Source organism: Pteropus alecto, unplaced genomic scaffold (assembly GCF_000325575.1).
Source record: "Pteropus alecto unplaced genomic scaffold, ASM32557v1 scaffold103, whole genome shotgun sequence".
NCBI lineage: Eukaryota > Metazoa > Chordata > Mammalia > Chiroptera > Pteropodidae > Pteropus > Pteropus alecto.
In genome coordinates, this window is record NW_006436288.1 from 12,489,585 (window position 1) to 12,507,968 (window position 18,384).

The 18,384-nt window shown below is 34.0% G+C and overlaps 1 protein-coding gene across 1 annotated transcript in view; it reads right to left on the reverse strand.

Moving 5' to 3' along the window:
• Positions 1 to 18,384, reverse strand: part of OVCH1 (ovochymase 1) — a 64,629-nt gene that overhangs the window by 23,841 nt on the left and 22,404 nt on the right. The window contains 7 exon segments of the mRNA XM_025047376.1: positions 2,604 to 2,743; positions 3,494 to 3,629; positions 5,792 to 5,917; positions 9,854 to 10,034; positions 10,037 to 10,062; positions 13,314 to 13,415; positions 13,706 to 13,862. Coding sequence (XP_024903144.1) covers positions 2,604 to 2,743; positions 3,494 to 3,629; positions 5,792 to 5,917; positions 9,854 to 10,034; positions 10,037 to 10,062; positions 13,314 to 13,415; positions 13,706 to 13,862 — 868 coding nt within the window.

An 18,384-nucleotide genomic window follows, 5' to 3' on the forward strand; every position in this document is an offset into this window, starting at 1 on the left:
TTGATAATTTTCTGGGTTTTTTTCCCATCACTTTTATATGACAAGGTCCTTCTCCAACCATAGTTAATTATCTATTTTTTTCTACTTTTAATAGCTTAAGAAAAATGCTTAATTCTTTAATCAGCTGTGCTCTAATATGATGAAGAATATATTTTCCCGATTTCTAATGTCAAATTTAACCATATATAAACACCTTATATTTCTGATTTCCCTTCTGATCTATTTATTTCCATTCATATATGTCTCTTCTTGTATTGATACTACTCTATTTTAATAATCATTGTTTTAAAGTATGTTTTATATTTGATCATTTGTTTCATCATCTGGTCATTTTTCCCCCAAATATTTTCAGCTAGTGCATTTTCTCTTAAGGATAAACTTTAGAGTTATTATTAATTTCCTTACTCTCTAAAAAAAATCCTACTGGAATTCTGTTGGGAGATATATTATACTTGCAAATTAATTTGATATGAATTAATGTTAGTTCTGTCTTCCAGTATTATAACATGATAGTTTTCTCTATTCAGAAGTGTGTATGTGTGTGTGTCAAGTTTTACATTTGATGATAAACCTCACATTTCATTTTAAAGTTATTCCTAGCTTTATGGTTTTGTTGCTAATCAATTAAAAAGATTTTTCCATTATATAGTTTAACTCAGTTTTACTAGTATGGTTTTAAAGATATAATTGCTATATAGTTAATTTATATCTATTTTTCCTATTTGACCTAGTTAGATGATATATAATACATTTTTCAAAATAAAAAAAACTGCATTCTGGGGATAAATCACAGTATTTGGTCATGTTAAATATTCACTGAATAACCTACTGACCTGAGTTAGTCCCTGAAGCTTATAAACCTTACTTGCAAAAATTGAAATAGTCAAAAACATTTTTGGGAAAAAGATAGCAAGTGGTACATATGTTTGAGGCACTAATTCTAAGAAGAACAGATATGTAGGTCATTAACATTACAGATTATAACTAATATAGCTAATGTACTCTTCCCCTCTTTTTCTATATTTCTTTGTTCTTCCAAACTGTATTCTGACACTCCTTCAATGAAGAGACAATAGAGAAACAACAGCCTAATCTTCTCTTCTAAGCATGACAATTTTAAGAATAGGAATGAAAATGTATATTCCTAATTCAAACACTGCAGAAGCTTGGTTTCTTTACATTAATTAATATGTATTCTCACTAAATTATCAAAAGCACCTCATGAAGTACAAGTAACAGGTATTCTGTAAAGCAAGAAAAGAAGAAGCACAGATAATTTCCAAGAACGCTGGGTCCAGATCCTACATTCTTCCTAAAAGAAGCTATGACCCTTTTGATGCTAAATTGGCTCAGGAACCAGGAAAGCTAATTTGTTAACATTCCCTTAGGTAGAAACACGAAGATTGTCAGTATGCCTACTTCTGGAATAGTAATGCAAGTCCGAAGAATAAAAGGACAGGGTTTAACAATTGGCTGTTTTATCAGCTCTGGCAGGACTCGACAGGCATCTGGGTTGTTTTTGTTTTGCTTTGTTTTGTTTTGTTTTGTTTTGTTTTAGGAAATCAAAGGCCAGCAAAATGCCATACATCCTCTCCCTCCATCCAATCAAGTTGTTTCAGGAGGCATCTGTATCTTTAAGTCAATAACTTATTGTGCACATATGTGAGTGTATGGTGGTGATGGTGGGTGTCTGTTCTCATAAATCACACGAAAAGCAACAGGTACATATTATTATCCTCGTGTCACAAATGAGGAAATTGAATCTTAGAAAGCTTTGAGAACAGTCCCAAAGTCACCGAACCACTGTGTGGTAGACCTGAGACTTGAACCCAGGACAATCAGATTCCAGGACTGCTATGTCCCACCACATCAGGTATTTTTGGTCCACCAGCCCCGAACTGTTTCCATTTCTCTTCTCCTTAGTGGTCTCTTGGTCAGCTGTGGGTATGTAACAAATCTGGCCAGAGAGATTTTAAATCTGCTACAGGATTCTCGGAAATGTGTTTGCTTTCTCAATGGTGATAATCATTCCTCATGCCCCTTCTTCTTTTTTCCTCCAGTGTAATGGTGAGAACTGAAATAGCCATTATGGAACCATTAGAAAATTGCAGTAACTTCAGTCTTGACAGAGTTGAACTGTTGAACTAATGGTATATCTGCATATCTCTAGATTTCTCTCGTTTCAGAATAATAAATTTAAGTCACTGTATTCAGGTTTCTGGTTACTATCTAATACAAAAACCCATTTAATGCCTTTTCCTATAAATATTTCTTTGCCTAATTAACATTATAGTTTCAATGTTCTTCTGTTCATCTAAAACTGCTTTATTCATCCCTTATTTCTTAGTATTTTTGTGCAAGTGTAATCTAAGTATGACCTGAGTAAACAGCATGTAGTTGGGTTTTGTTTTCAACTTAATTGGAGAGGATATTAGGTTAATTTCAATTATAAGTCTAAAAAAACAGTAACTGTAAGACTATTTCAACATCATCTAGGAAGAGACAAATATATATCATCTATAAGTCTGATATTGAATATAAAACAATCTAGGAATATTTCATTAAAAAATCAACAGCATAGTTCTTCATGGAACATTAGTTACCTATTAATTTCTTGCCTGATCCAAATCCTTCATAAACCCACTGGTGACCCTGACAGAATAAGGGTGTTGGCTTCATCTGGAAGTTAATAGTATCCAGGCGAATGATGTGATGTAAAGGGGCTAATAACCTCCAGTGGCAGCTATGGAACAGGTGGAAGAATGTCAGAAATTATTTCTAAACAGCATATATTGTTATTTACTTTTTTAGAATTTAATGCATCACTTTTATTGACTTTTAGTGTGCCTTAGTTTTTATATTTACTTCTTTGTGCTGGGCTGAAAGATTTCTACTTTAAATTATCAAAATTAAAATTATTCTCTAATATTTAATTCATCAAAAAGTTTAAGTAAATTCACCTACTATGGTGAATGGTTGGTCAATCAGGTGAAATACTCTAAATTTGATTGGCAATCTGTAAGAGTTAAGAACCTACTCTTGCCTGAATTTGCCCAAACTCCCCCAGATCACATAAATTTACTTAGGATTAATATGATATAAATCTTAACTTTTCATTTCTCCCTTTAAATATATTCTATTGTTTAATTCAATAAAACCTCTCTTTCCATTATGGCAATTTAAGAACCACATATTGAATACCTACTAGGTGCCAGAAGATTCTACGTACATTTTTCAATCTCCAAAACTCTTTGATAAAGCTCTGACTTTCCACTTTGCCTGATAAATAATCTCTTTTGTTGAAAAAGTACTATTATTTATCAACAGGGATAATTTACAGTAAGTTTTTGTATACTGAAGGCCTCAGATCAGGGATTATCTCAAAGTCTATTCTTTAAGGAGATAAGGTGAAAAATAATGCTTTAAGCAAATATCAAGTGTTGCTACTTGTCAAGTAATCATTTACCTACTTCTTTCATCATAATAATTTCACCTCATAGTGATTCTATGAAAATATTTTGGGATATGTATGGTTCCTACTGGTTTGGTCAGTATAACACCCTTACAAGTGGTCACATGCCCTTGGTTTGCACTCTGAAGAAGTCTTGTTATTTTACTGCCTTTTGGATCTAGAAATGAAGAAAAGGGAATGAGAATAAAACTAATTTGCCGCGGTCCAGCCACGACAGGATCCAGGGGGCCCCGAAGGTGGGCAAGGCGTCGGTGCGGGAGATAGTCGACTACACAACTCAGAGGCGGTGTGACACTGTTCTGTTTTATTGTGATTTGAGTACAACTTTTATACTTTTTATTTTGGCATTGGATTATACTTTGTAGTTAAGGTAGCAGGGAGTTAAATTTCTGTGGTTAGGCGAAGCAGAAAAATCTTCTAGAGTATATTATTATTAATGTTCATGATTAACTAGTACATTTTTCTCTCAATCATTAGAACAGAACTACCTGAAGGAACAATCTAAACTTTTAATTCTTATATCTATTACGTAAGATACAGTTTGATTTAAGTAAAAGTGATAGATAGATGTATTCATAACAGCAAGCACTGGCTTGTAGGCAGACATTATTCTTCTTTCTGCCTGAAGAAATCTTTTAAATGCTATTTGATTTATGCTATATCTAAAGTTCAAGCTGAACCTTTCTCATAGCTGTTCAAAAGTTTTCTTGGTGCTTTAATGAGGAAAATATTTATAAAAATCAGTTTTACAAAGCTGCTTTCATAAGCTAAGTTTCTGTTCCTTTGTTTTTTAAGCACTAAGGAGGTCCTGACCTAGCCAGCCTTTCTATGAAACTTAAACTACTATAAGGCACATGAATTCCATCTTTATTCACTATATGTATACTATCTTTATTATAAGCTCCTGTATAAGGCAAAGGAAGATCAGGTAATCTTTTCATAGTATTAGCCCCCCTAGGTGGATACCAGAGTTTTCTATTTATCCACTAGGCCACAAAAGGAGGCCCTTCCATAGTAGGCACAGGCTTATGCGTAAATTTCTTATCCTTTACTAATTTTTCTAACTGCGTGGGAACAGGAGTATAAACTGGTTCTAGTAATTCAGCTTGTTATAATTTATTCATAACATCTTTAAGAGGCACGTCAAAAGGAATTTCTCTTAATAATTGTTCAAATAAAGGGTTTATGCATTCTGGATACGTCAGGGTGACTAGAGCTGATTCCATACGTGGGGAATTTATTGTTTTTTCCTCAGAGCCAATTTTGAGGAAATCCATTTGTACAGTGTTTACACTTACTAGAATTTGTGCTACCCAAATTCCCCCTATTAATAGGATCGTTTCTAAGAAACCAATTATCCCTAAACATATGCCGCATCCTCATTCTTGACGATGCATTCCTTGAAGCCTCTGTCCCCATCTCCGGACCTTGTCACGCAGTAGGGTAGAAAGAGGACACGGCACTAATTTGTTACAGAAAATAAGTTAACGGGAGGTCATTAGTGTCACTGAATAGTCTTTATCTGAACCATTCAAAGATACAGAAAAGGAGTACTTGTTAGAGTTATCTTTGGCATACCCTAGGGTCTGTGGAAGGAAATGTGGGATAACTGTAGATAATGCTAGTTTCATGCACAATTTCATCTGAAAGCAACATTCTTAATATAGTTCTTCAGGAGAAGACTTTCATATGATATGCATGCTTTTCTTTATTAGTCACTTAACTTTTTCCCCAATATATTTTTGCAGTGCTTTTCAGTACAAAGAAGAAAAACAAGTTTTCAGTTACCTATGCTCATCAGGAGTCAAAAAGCCTCACTAACTACATGTTCTAAAATGCAATCTGATCTAAGTTGAAATTGCATAGTTTACATTTATAATTCTAGCATCTAATATTTGTGTAGTTTGTTTCCAAAATTCATTCTTTTATTATAATATCACTATAAAGAAAATTCTGATACAGAGATAACAAAGTGTCCAGAGCTAATCGGACAGCTAGGATTTAGAACCCAGATCTTCTGATCCACAAGAATTACAGATGCAGAAAAGGCTCTCTGTGATGTAAAATCACAATCACAGTCAAAAATGTTATTTTGCAGCATATCATGGCCATGTCCAGAAATCACAATTCTGGATGATTTACAAGTTAAGCAAGTTATCCACTGAGCAGTTTCTCTTTTAGACCTGATCAATCTCAGATCACCTCAAACATAAACTCATTCCCACTATTTCTTTCAAAACAATGTATAATTTTTGAATATTTCTAAAAAGAAAAACATTAGTTTTTAACTTTATAAGTTAATAAAATGACCAAACATACCTTGGACTCTAAAGACAATATAACTTATGCCAAAAGCACCTTGCACAAGGGATTGAAATGTCACCCTTACCAGTGGTCCAGAGCTCATGAAAATCATTGGGTAAAGCCTTCCTCCACATAATTTATCTAGATTTAAAAAGAAAAAATCAAATCTATGAACAAGCCCAATCTCATCTGATCTCGGAAGCTAAGCAGGGTCGGGCCTGGTTAGTACTTGGATGGGAGACCACCTAGGAAGACCAGGTGCTGCGGGTGTAAAAAACAAAAAATAAGGGATTGTAAACTGACAAGGTCCTTGCAATCTGTGAGGTCAACCAAGGGTTGCCTCACCTAAAAAATAAAGAAAAAGAAAAAAGAAAATCTGGTAAAAAACAAGAACTCAGATTTTTGAGCAGTCTCTCTATTTTACATATAACATTTATTTTTATGTATTTATTTTTATTGAAATATAGTTGACATGTAACATGGTGTAAATTTAAGGTATACAACATGTTGGTTTGATGTATTTACATACTATAATATTGTAATTGTAGCAATAGCATCTCTACCATATCACATAATTATTTCTTTTTTGTGATGGGAAAAATTAAGATCTAGTCCGTTAGCAAGTTTGATGGTTATAATACAATATTGTTGTCTATATTCACTATATTGTGCATTATTAGATCTCAAGGACTTATTTGTCCATTAGTTACAAGTTTGTACCCATGAAATAGGAGTTTATTTCACTCTCCAATGAGGAAACAGGGTTCCTGAACTCAAGTGACTCTCCCAAAGTCACAGACAGATGGGCTGAGGAGTCAAGATTTTGAATTTGGGTCCACAAATCCAATACCATCATATTCTACTATATCACCTTGCTCCTTGAAGGACAGTAGATAGTAAATTATCTTATCTTTAAGATAATGCTGATATGCCATTTTCTCCTAGACAATTAACCTATTTATTAAAAATATCTCACCATGAAGATTCATGATGGAAAACTTTTTCTACCTGAAAACTTATTCTTTCCCCATAGTCACTCGTTTTTGATTGCTTTACTTTGAGAAGCTTAAGTCAAAGATGAAAGGAAAAATTATAACCATAATTCTAAAAACAATTTAGAGAGTTGATTAAAAACGCGTGGAAAGAGTCTGTGTTTCTTAGAAGCAAACTCATTTACTGTTGAGAATAATTCAGTATCATTCTGCAACATTTGTTTAAAAGTCGCATACTCAGAAAGACATTTGCAGCTTATGCTACATACAACTATATGGTACCTACCTCCCAGACACTACTTCTCTCCCTTCCCTCCTTCATTTTCCCTCGTTCACCTAATATATGATGTATTTTATTTTATCTTATCATGTGTCTTCTCCCTACTAGAATATAAGCTTAACTAGGGCAGGGATTTTTTTGTTCATTTTGTTCACTACTGGAGCCCCACAACCAAGAAGAGTCAGTCTCTGGTCTATGGTAGGTACCCCAAAATACTTGTGGTGAAAAAGAGAGTGAGGAGATTATATCCAAGAAAAAAAATTAGTTCGCATAACATATGTTGGTAAATGATGTTGAAATACTATTTGAAGAATGATCAGACATTTATTTGTAGCAAGTAGAGATAAATGCAGCTCTTGAATGAATTGCTGGATTCCACAGGGAAAAAAATAGCATTTTACAGTATAGAAGAATACTATCCAATTTGAGTAAGAGGTAATGTTTTCAGTATTTCAGTTCTGCTAGCTATCATTTGAAGAGAAAGAACAGTTCTACAAGGTTCAAGATGACAATTTCAAATCAAAGAAATGCTAGGTTGGAAAATTATAGTGGTTTCCCAGTTAGCCGACAAGAAAGTCAAGCATGGTTTTCAATAGGTTATAATGATAAAGGAAAGTTTTCCAGAAAATGTTTCTTTCCATAAGAGAATTTAGTATATAATAAAGATAGAGCTATAAATTTAAGAGAAAACAGCTTATTTCTTTAAAGAAACAGGTATAGCATCACTTTATAATATAACATTTATAATATAATAAAACATTTTAGCAGGATTAAAATTTTTAATTAAAAATTTTTCTGAACTCAGAAAGAATTTTAAATATAAAAGCAGTGAAATAAATTGAAGATCAGAGATATGTATGGATAGATTTAAACAAATAATTTTTTAAATGTTTACATCAACAAGTAATAAAATTTAAAGGCAAATTACAACCTTACGAATAAGCACTTACAACTTATGACAAAGGAAAAATATCTTTATACATAAAAGCTTTTATAAACCAATAAAAAGAATACTCAAAAAAAGGATGGAAATGACAAGAAATAATACAAATAGCTAAACAATATATGAAAAAAAATATTTATTCTTCATTAATGATTTTTAAAAAGTAAAAGTGCCTATTCAATTGATATATTAGGTGATGGGCATGGTGAAGGAGGTACCCATATATTGCTAATAGCAGCGAAAACTGATTTAGCCTTTTTGAAGAGTATTTAGCAATACACATTAGGCAAAAAATGTTCTGGGTCTCTAGGCATTATCCTAATTTGGGGAGCTATAGAAGGAAACAAAATAGCAAGATCTCCAGAAGCCTTCATTTTAGTCAGGTAAATGAAGACGATGAATTCAAATAGAGACCAAGGCTACAAATGAAATAACCAGTATAATATAACAGAAAATGATTGTAGAATAGAATAAATGGTTCTACGTCAGACTGACAAAGCCTCTTTGAGGAAGCAACCTTTCTTTCCTTCATTGATATACTAAATGCCTTCTATGTGTCAGGTATTATTCTAGGCACTGGGGATTCTCGAAGTGAAGAAACAAAAGTGTCAGCCCTCAGGAAGCTCACCTTCAAAAGGAAAGACACAGACAAACCAAAAATATGACCAAAAAAATCAAAATATGTTAGGAGACAAGTGCTAAGAAAAGAGCACTGCAAAGTACACAGGTAGGAGGTGACACAGTTTACATTGATCAAGGTAGGACTCATTAAGAAGGTGACACTTTACTCAAGACTTGAGGTGAGAGACAAGGATGAGAAGGAACTCTCTGAAGAGCCGGAAGTAGATGGACAGGAACCTCAGCCCGGATCATGGTGAGCTGGGGGAAAGAAAGGAAAAAGGTGGCACTGGGGTCTGGATTTCATTCCAGCTACAAGGAGAAGTTTTAATTCAGGGGGATGGTAAAGGTGATCTGATTGTAGGGGATATGTGTGCAAGTGGAAAGGCCGGTTAATAAATTTTTTTTCCTAAAGTCTAAATAAGGCAGTATTTTTAAAGAAAGATTCCTTAAACAAATATGTTTGTGCCTTCTAAATCAATAATTTAATCTCTCACCCTAATGTAATCCTAAAACAACAATCTCACCTTCAAAGCAATTTCTCTGGTCTCCATATTCTCCTGAATCAAGCACGTGAATATGTGTGTGTACGATACACATTCATAATAACATACACAAACTTATTTTCTTTCCAGGTTTCCCCATCAACCAAATTATTTCTGACACCTCTCACTTCCCTCTTTACTGAGAGACAAAAATCCTGTATTACACCTATATACAAACAAGCGGTGGTAAGTCTGTTTTGTTGACTGAAAACAGGTTTGCCTGTACATGAACTGAAATGATGGCTGGCATGTTAGTATCAAATCTTTTTAATTCTGAAAGTTTCAAAAGCCTTTAATGTATTTCGCTTTATTTTAAAATTAAACACGCCTAATCCCCTCTCTCACCACCCAATTTTCAACCATTTTAATCCCTTCTCTATCACATACACATTTCTGGGATTCTGGTGTGGTTTTGGTACGTCTGAAGAAGTTGGGCCTTCCTTTTTTTTTTTTTTTCCTTTTATGAATATACATACATACACACACATGCATACAACCTCTTGCATCCTGTTTTGTAAAATCCAGTTTTGAAAATATTAGGCACGTCTAAGAAAAAAGGCATGCCCATTACATGAATCAACATTTTGGTGGTATCGTTACCAAGTCAAAGTCCCTCTTGATCATAAACCGCCTCTACAGAAAAGTCTCCTAGCACAAAGTTTAAGCACCAGTAAGGATTATCTGACATTCTTATCTCACCATGGCTTTCTTCATATATAGTCAGAACTGAATCTAGACACATACGAGATCCAGGGAGTGACAGGTACTCAACAGTAAATTTTGCCATACTTCTTGGTGAAACTCTGAGCACCCAAGAACATTCCAGTTTTCCTCTATAATCTAGTGGATATCTTGGAGTTGAAAAAAAGCCTTTGGGCTCTCTTCCAGCTCCACTTCAGAGTAACAGCCTACAATTCAGAACACACAGACACCAGGGACAAACATAAACAAAGGAAAATGAGGTTCTATCACAATCTTGAGAAATTTAGGTTTACAAGAAGAAAAGTAAAACTTTATTACTATTGGTTGCAAGTTATTGGGTAAAAAAGACCATTCCATTTAATATCTCCTATTTTCTTAAAGTGAGATTATGAGTAGAATTTAAATATTTTTTTTAAAATTACTTTTAACTGAATTTTTAAATCTCTTAAAAAATGCACTACGGATTACATTCTCTATTCCCAGCATGTTTTCATTTCTTTCTTTCTTTGAGATGCAACTGAAGATCTCAACCTAAAAGCTTCATTAATTTAACTGAGTATTTATCCTGCTGGGACAAGTGATTACATTTATGGAGTTTGTGAATGAGGTCAAGAAAAGGAGAATTTATTGAATGTACTTGAATGTCTCTCACTTCTTTGACTTGCTCTTAAGTCCAAGGGCACCTTTGGACCTGTGGGGATACCTGCAGTGCTTCAGATGCCAGTAGCTCTCTGGACTACTGACCCTGCAATCAACTTCTCCTTCAGATTATACCCTTGACTCTTCCTTCTTCTCCTATGTTTATTCCCTTGACAAAAATATATTGAGCAATTACATATTAAAATACACTGTACTCAAATGAACAAATTTTACTGTATGGGTGTTAGTTAATTAACACATGTATTATATATACTCTGCAATAGAGAAATTATAATTGCACCAAGGAGATACATATATAACTATATTTTTATAAACAATAGAGATGAAGAGTGGCAGAAGGGAAATAAAATGCTACAATTAAGGATTCTACTCCATTGCCTAATCCTCTATTATTTCTTTGCAAATTTTCTTTTTCATTACTATGATCTAATTTAGATATTAGGTCTACTTTGATTTAATAGTAACTTAATAGATTTCTCAGTCTTTAATCTTTTCCCACCATGCCCTCCATTCTGGGAATAGTATATGAAACGAAATTAAGTTCTTTCCATGCTCAGAGCAACTAAAGTAGTACACCTTGCAAAGTTTTTCAGAGTCTGGCCCTAACATGTCTTTCCAATCTTTTCAATCTTTTTTCCTCTCCACGTGAATCTCTATGACAAATCTGCCCGGAAAGTAGCCAAATCATATAAAGTCATGAATTCCCAAGCAGTCACTATTTTTTATAAATGAGGTAACAACCTCAAAAAAACAAAAAACAAAAAAACAACAAAAAATCCAAAAAAACAGTTAAGATTTGTCAATTCTCTTGTATAAAAAGCGAGTGGTAGAAGTGGGCGCATGTTAGGTATAGCATAGTCCTAACATTTTAGCTCATAAAACAGTCATAGAACTAAAACTAAACAATGCCTATTCATATGTAAAACTGAAAAAGTTCTTTGGCATGCATAAGTATTGCTGAACATAAACATATTAGGAATATCTTCTCTATATTTTAACAATGCTAATTTTCTAATAGTCTGAGACAGTTCAAAGAATGCATTAGATGGTCACTACCACCACCACTTATTGACCCTTCTCATTGGTCATGCCATCCTTATTCTAAGTGCTTTACATGTATCAACTTACTGAGGCACTCACTGAAATTATTCATTTAACTCAAACCGTTGAAATCATTAGGCTTTAGGATCTTGCTTGCACCTAAGTGTGCCACCTCAGACCCAATTCGATTTCTTTTAAATCTAAATTTCACTCTTTGACTCTTGTTTTGATTCTCTGACTCTTGTGTTTTCAGATTATACTACCCACAACTTCCTTCTCATTCCTAGATTTTAGCAGATATTCTCTCTGATACTCTTCCTCCCTCAAATCTTGCTGAGTTCAGTAGCCATATAGATGATGATTCCAATTTCCCAACTTTCCTCCACTTGACCTCAGCCACTCATCCCAATGGTCAGCCCCAAGATATCTAGTCATTTGCAGAAATCCCAGGCCTGCCATAATCTGTTTCAAGTACCACTCTAACTACAACCTTCTGTCTTTTCAGCGTCCTCCAACACTCCTTCCATCTTCTGAGACTTTTAATTCATCTACTCCTTGTCCTTGTCCCTAACTCATCTCTCATCTTTGCTTACTCTTCCTAGTTTAAATTCCAATGATCCATTGTTTAATTCCTTTCTCACACACACTCTCAATGTTCTTATAGTCTCGCATATTTGGGATAACCCACGCTGATTGAATCTATTCTCCACCTGCTCTGCATCTATGTGATATCCCTCAATGTCTTCAGAGGAAAACATAAAATTAAGCTAACTGGTTGGTCTCTGTCTAAATTTATAATCATTAATCTCAAGAGGCTTTTATGCTACCCGATAATCCTACTACATATTCCTAGTCCATGTTCTTTGTCATTTTTTAAGAAAACTATTTTATACTTTCCTCTGAAAACTCTTACACCCTCTTCCACAACCCCTTGTTTCATCTGCTGAGAAAATGGAAGCAATTAAAGGAGATCTTCCAGAAGTTCTCATCCTCACATGTACTCATACACCTGCATCAGTACCTAAGTATTCTGCCTTCTATCTGGCAATAATGGATAAACTGTGCTTTGCTCCTAACTAAGCCCAATCCCCACGGCTGGGCAGTAGATCTCATCCCTTTCATCTACTGAAGCCATCACTCTAATAATTCTCTACTCCTCTCTCTTGCATCCTGTTTAATTTTCCTCCAACTCATCCTAGCTGTCTACCAGGGTTGAGTGTATGTGGGGGTGGGTGGGGCAGAGATGAGTGAAAAGGGAAAGACTCTGACCATTTGGAAATCAAGAATGATGATGTCATAGAACTTTCATCTCCCTATAAGTCTATTACAGATTTCTAATTCTCCAACTTCTGTTTGCTTTAAACTGAAAATCAAAATCCTATTAGTAAACACAGACTGACAATTGTGGGAGAATTAAGAGAGGCACTAACCCTGATGGTGGTCTTGGTCACCTCACATTCAGAGTCTTTACCTAGTAAGGTATCTGGAAGTATAAGGACCTTTGTTCATGTAGAAATATATAGCTCAAAGGTCAGAAAAATTCTATGCACTTCTCCAGATTCAGGCACCTACAAACACTGTATCTATGGTGTAGAAAAGATCCCCAATCACAGTAACAACTCTTTTAGCTTAAATTACCAACCAGAATGAAAACACAGAGTTTACAGTGTTCCAAAGAAAATAAGGGAACTCAAACATGCAATGCCTTTTGCTAAATTCTTCCTAGCTGTCATGGGATAACATGAATATCTGTTACCTAGCTCAGATGCACTGTCTGTTGAAGCTGTAAGTGGTGACAACTGTTTTTTTGTTAAGGTTTTGCTTTCATTATTTATTTGAAGTGAAGCAGAACTTGTATCTAGAGAGAACATGTTAAAAAAAATAAAGAAGAAAGCCTGAGGACAAAATGTAGTCTGTACCAAAGTAGCTTTTGTTAAAAGAGAATGCAAATCTAAGATGAAAACGGCTTCAGAGTTTTACCCTAACTCTGTCCAAGGGAGAACTTATTCTTACAGAATTTTAATGTTCATTTTAATGTGTTTAGAAACTAAAATAAATAAAACAATACTTTATGGTCTTCTTTTTTATAATGCTGATAGAAATCTAAAGAAAGAGGCATTGTTTTCACAATATCTGAAAAATATTTACCTTTGAGTTTGGATTGGATCCAGTCCAAGAAGACACTCACTCTGGCAAATACAACTGGCTTCCTTGACTGGGCACAGCCAGCTCCCCAGTTTATGATGCCATAGAGGACAAAGGGATCTTTTTCATGTCTATACACTAATGGCCCACCAGAGTCTCCCTGAAACACCAAGGAAATGTGTTCTAGAAATTTACTACAATCAGAGCTCCTGCTTTTGATTTTGGAACAGGAAAAAACAATAATTTATTCATAATACATTTAATTTTTAAAAGATTGTTCTTTGTCAATTTGTATAACAGATTACTTAGACTCAAATAATTAAAATCACAAATGAAAGAGGAGACATTACAATTGATAGCACAGAAATACAAAGGATTATAAGAGACTATTATGAACAATTATACATCAAAAACTGGATAATCTAGAAGAAATACAGTTGCATACCACATAACGTTTTGGTCAATGATGAATCATAATAGTGGCCCCATAAGATTATCATGAAGCTGAAAAATTCTTATCATCTAATGACAATGTAGCCATACTAATGTTGTAGTGCAATGCATTGTTTACATGTTTGTAGTGATGTTGATGTAAACACACCTACTGCGCTGCCAGTCATATAAAATGATAGAACATAAAGTTACAGTAGTAGGCTATACCATCTAGGTTCGTGCAATGATGTTCACACAAAGACACCTAATGACGCATCTCTTAGAATGTATCCTTGTCACTAAGTGGGTCACATGACCTAGAAACATATAACCTACTAAGATTGAATCATAAAGCAATAGAAAATCGGAACAGTCTAATATGAGTAAGGAGATGGAATCTGTAGTCAGAAACATCCCAACAACAACAAAAAAGCCCAGGACTAGATGGCTTCACTGATGAATCTACTAAACATTTAAAGAATTAACTCTAATCCTTCTCAAACTCTTTTAAAAAAAATGAAGAGGAGGGAACATTCCAAAACTCATTTTATGAGGCCAGCATTACCCTGATACTGGAGCCAGATAAGGACAGAAGAAAAGAAAATCACAGGCCAGTATTCATGATGAACATAGATGCAAAAACCTTCAACAAAATACCAATGGTTCCCAACTTATGAGGGTTTGACTTATGATTTTTTGACTTTATGATGGTATGAAAGCAATATGCATTTAGTTGAAACTGTGCTTTGAATTTTGATCTTTTCCTGGGCTAGTGATATGCAGTATGATACTCTCTCTAGCAATGCTGCACAGTGTCAGTGTGATAATATTGCCCAACTGTACACTAAAGTGTTCTGACACATTTAAGGTAGGTGTATTAAATGCATTTTTGACTTGATTATATTTTTAACTTACAGTGGGTCTATCAGAATGTAATCCTATTATAAGTTGAGGAGCATCTATGCTAACAAAATGAATTCCAAAGCACATTAGAAGGATCAAATGCCATGATCAAGCGAGATTTATTTCAGCAATGCTAGGATGGTTCAATATATGCAAATTAATAAATATTATATATATATTAATAAAATGAAATTTAAAAATCGTATTATTATGGTTAATAGTAAAATGGTTTTGACAAACTGCAACCTCCTTTCATATAAAAACTCTCAACAAATTGGGTATAAATGAGACATACCTCAACATAATAAAAGCCATATATAACAAACCCACAGCTAACATTGCACTTGACAGTGAAAGGTTGAAAGCTTTTCATGTTAAACAAGACAAGGAACAAGACAGGAGTGCCCACTCTGAAAATTGTTATTCAACATAATACTGGTATTCCTAGCCAAAGCGATCAGGCAAGAGGGGGAAAAAAGGCATCCAAATCAGAAAGAAAGAAAGAAAGAAAAGAAAGAAAGGCAAGAAAAAAAGAAAGAAAGAAAAAGAAAGAGGACTGTATTTGCAGATGATATGATCTTATATATAGAAAATCCTAATGATTCCACCAAAAAAAAAGTTAGAATTAATCAATAAATACAGTAAAGATGCAGAATACCAAATGGACATATAGAAATCTGTATACACTAACAACAAAATATATGAAAATAAAAGGAAAATGATCTTATGTACAAAAGCGTTAAAGAAAACAAAATACTTAGGGATAAATTTAACCAAGGATGTGAAAGATCTCTTCTGAAAACTATAAGACTTTGATGAAAGAAATTGAATAAGACACAAATAATTGGAAAGATATTCCATTTTAACAGATCAGAAGAATTTATAATCTTAAAATGTCCATACTACTCAAAGCCATCTATAGATTCAATGCAGTTTATATCAAAATTCTAGTGATATTTTTTCACAAAAATGGAAAAAACAATTATAAAATTCACATGGAACCACATAAGAATAGTCAAAATAATCCTGAGAAAGAACAAAGCTAAAGGCATCAAACTTCCTAATTTCAAAATATATTACAAGTTCATAGTAATCAACACAGTATGGTACTGGCATAAAAATAGATATATAGACCAATGGAACTGAGTCATGAGCCCAGAAAATACCTTCACATATCTGATCAACTAATATTTGACAAGGGAGCAAACAATACTCAGTGAAGAAAGGACAGGCTCTTCAATAAATGGTGCTGGGAAAACTGGATAACCACATGAAGAAAAATGAAATTGGACCCCTACCTTCCACCACTCACAAAAATTAACTTGAAATAGATTAGACTTAAACACAAGACCCCAAACTGTAGAAATCCTGGAAGAAAACATATTCGGAAAGTTCCTTGACATTGGTCTTGGCAACAGTTTTTTGGAGATGAAACCAAAAGCACAAGCAACAAAAGCTAGAATCAGTAAGTGGGACCACGTCAAACTAAAATGTTTCTGCACATTAGAAGAAACAATCCACAAAATGAAGAGGCAAACTATGAAACTGGAGAAAATATTTAAAACCACATATCTGGTAAGAGATTAATATCCAAAATATGTAAAGAACTCATACAAATTAATAACAAAAAATGCAATTTAAAAATGGGCAGAGGATCTCAACAGACATTTTTTCCAAAAACGACATATAGATGGCCAACAGGTACATGAAAAGATTCTCAACTCCCTAATTATGAGGGAAATGTAAATGAAAACCACAATGAGATATCACCTCACACCTGTTAGAAAAAAGACAAGAGACAATAAGTGTTGGCAAGGATGTGGAGAACAGAGAACCCTTGTGCACAGTTGGTGAGAATGTAACTTGGTGGAGCCACTATAGAAAATAGCATGAAAATTCCTCAAAAAAAAAAAAAAAAATAGAAGTACTATATGATCCATATGATCCAGCAACCCGACTTCTGGGTGTATTCATCCAAAGGAAGTGAGAACAGGATATCGGAAAGGTATCTGCGCTCCCATGTACATTGAAGCATTTTTCACAATAGTCAAGATATTGAAACAACCTATTTTTCTGGCAAAGACAGCAAAAGACAGACACTAGATGATATTACTTATATGTGAAATCTAAAAAAGCTGAACTCATAGAAACAGAGCATAGAATGATGGTTACCAGCAGCTAGGGATGGAAAAATAGGGAGATGTTGAACTTCCAGTTATAAGATTAAAAAGTTCTGGGAATCTAATGTACAGCATGGTGGCTGTAGTGTTGTATTATAGACTTGAATGTTGCTCAAGGAGTAGATCTTAAATGTTCTCAGCATAAGAAAGAAATGGTAATTATATGAGGTGAGGGAGGTGTTAACTAACCTTAATGTGGTAAGCATTTCACAACATGTGTGTACCAAATCATCACATTGAACATCTTAAACTTACACACTGTTACGTGCCAATTATATCTCAATAAAGCTGAAAAAAACCCAATCCTTAAAACGCAGGATTTTACTTTTTTAAGATAGCCTTTCTGATTTTTAATCAGCCCTCCACTTTTAACACAAATGTATTTAGGACCAAACTAAATTCTTAATTTGTCTTCTTATAAAAAACACTAAGCTGACATATTTGATGTACCTGTTTATTTTATATGAAGAATTTCACAGAATAAATCCTAAAATGGGAATAAGAAGATAGATTCCCTAGTCTGTAATGTAAAGCAATTAACATTTTCTCTGAGCCTATTTTTTTTTCTGCATAAAATAAGATTATACTTAAGATCCCCTTCAAGTTTGAAAATGGTCTATCTCCAGTCAGGTTTGTTTTCTCTTAAATCACTCATTTATTCAGTACAAACACATATCAATACAGAATTTTTTAAGCAACTACAAATGTTCCATGATACAGAGAGAGCTTATCTAATTTATCCTTTATTGCCAGTACTTATCATAGGGCCAAGCATATGGTCTTCAATAAACAAATAGTCTTTGTTAATTATTTAAAAAAATATTCAGTGCCTATTTTGAGCTAGGCATTCTGAGAAAGACTATAAATGTATTAGAGGGTGATAATAGCTATAAAGGAAATATTCAGAGCAAAATGTAGAGAATATGGGTAGGTATGTGTGTGTGCTTACCTGTGCATGTATGTATATGCAGTTTCAATAACATTTGAACTGATACAGGAAGGATGAGAAGGAGCCAGATTTTCATAAACCTGGAGGAATCACATTTTATGCAGAATTGATATCTGGGTTAAGGCCCCCAGTTGGGCAAGTACGTGGCAAGTTGGGAGGTTAGAAAGCAATCAGTGTGGCTGAAATATAGTACGCAAGGAGAGAGAAGTATGAAATCA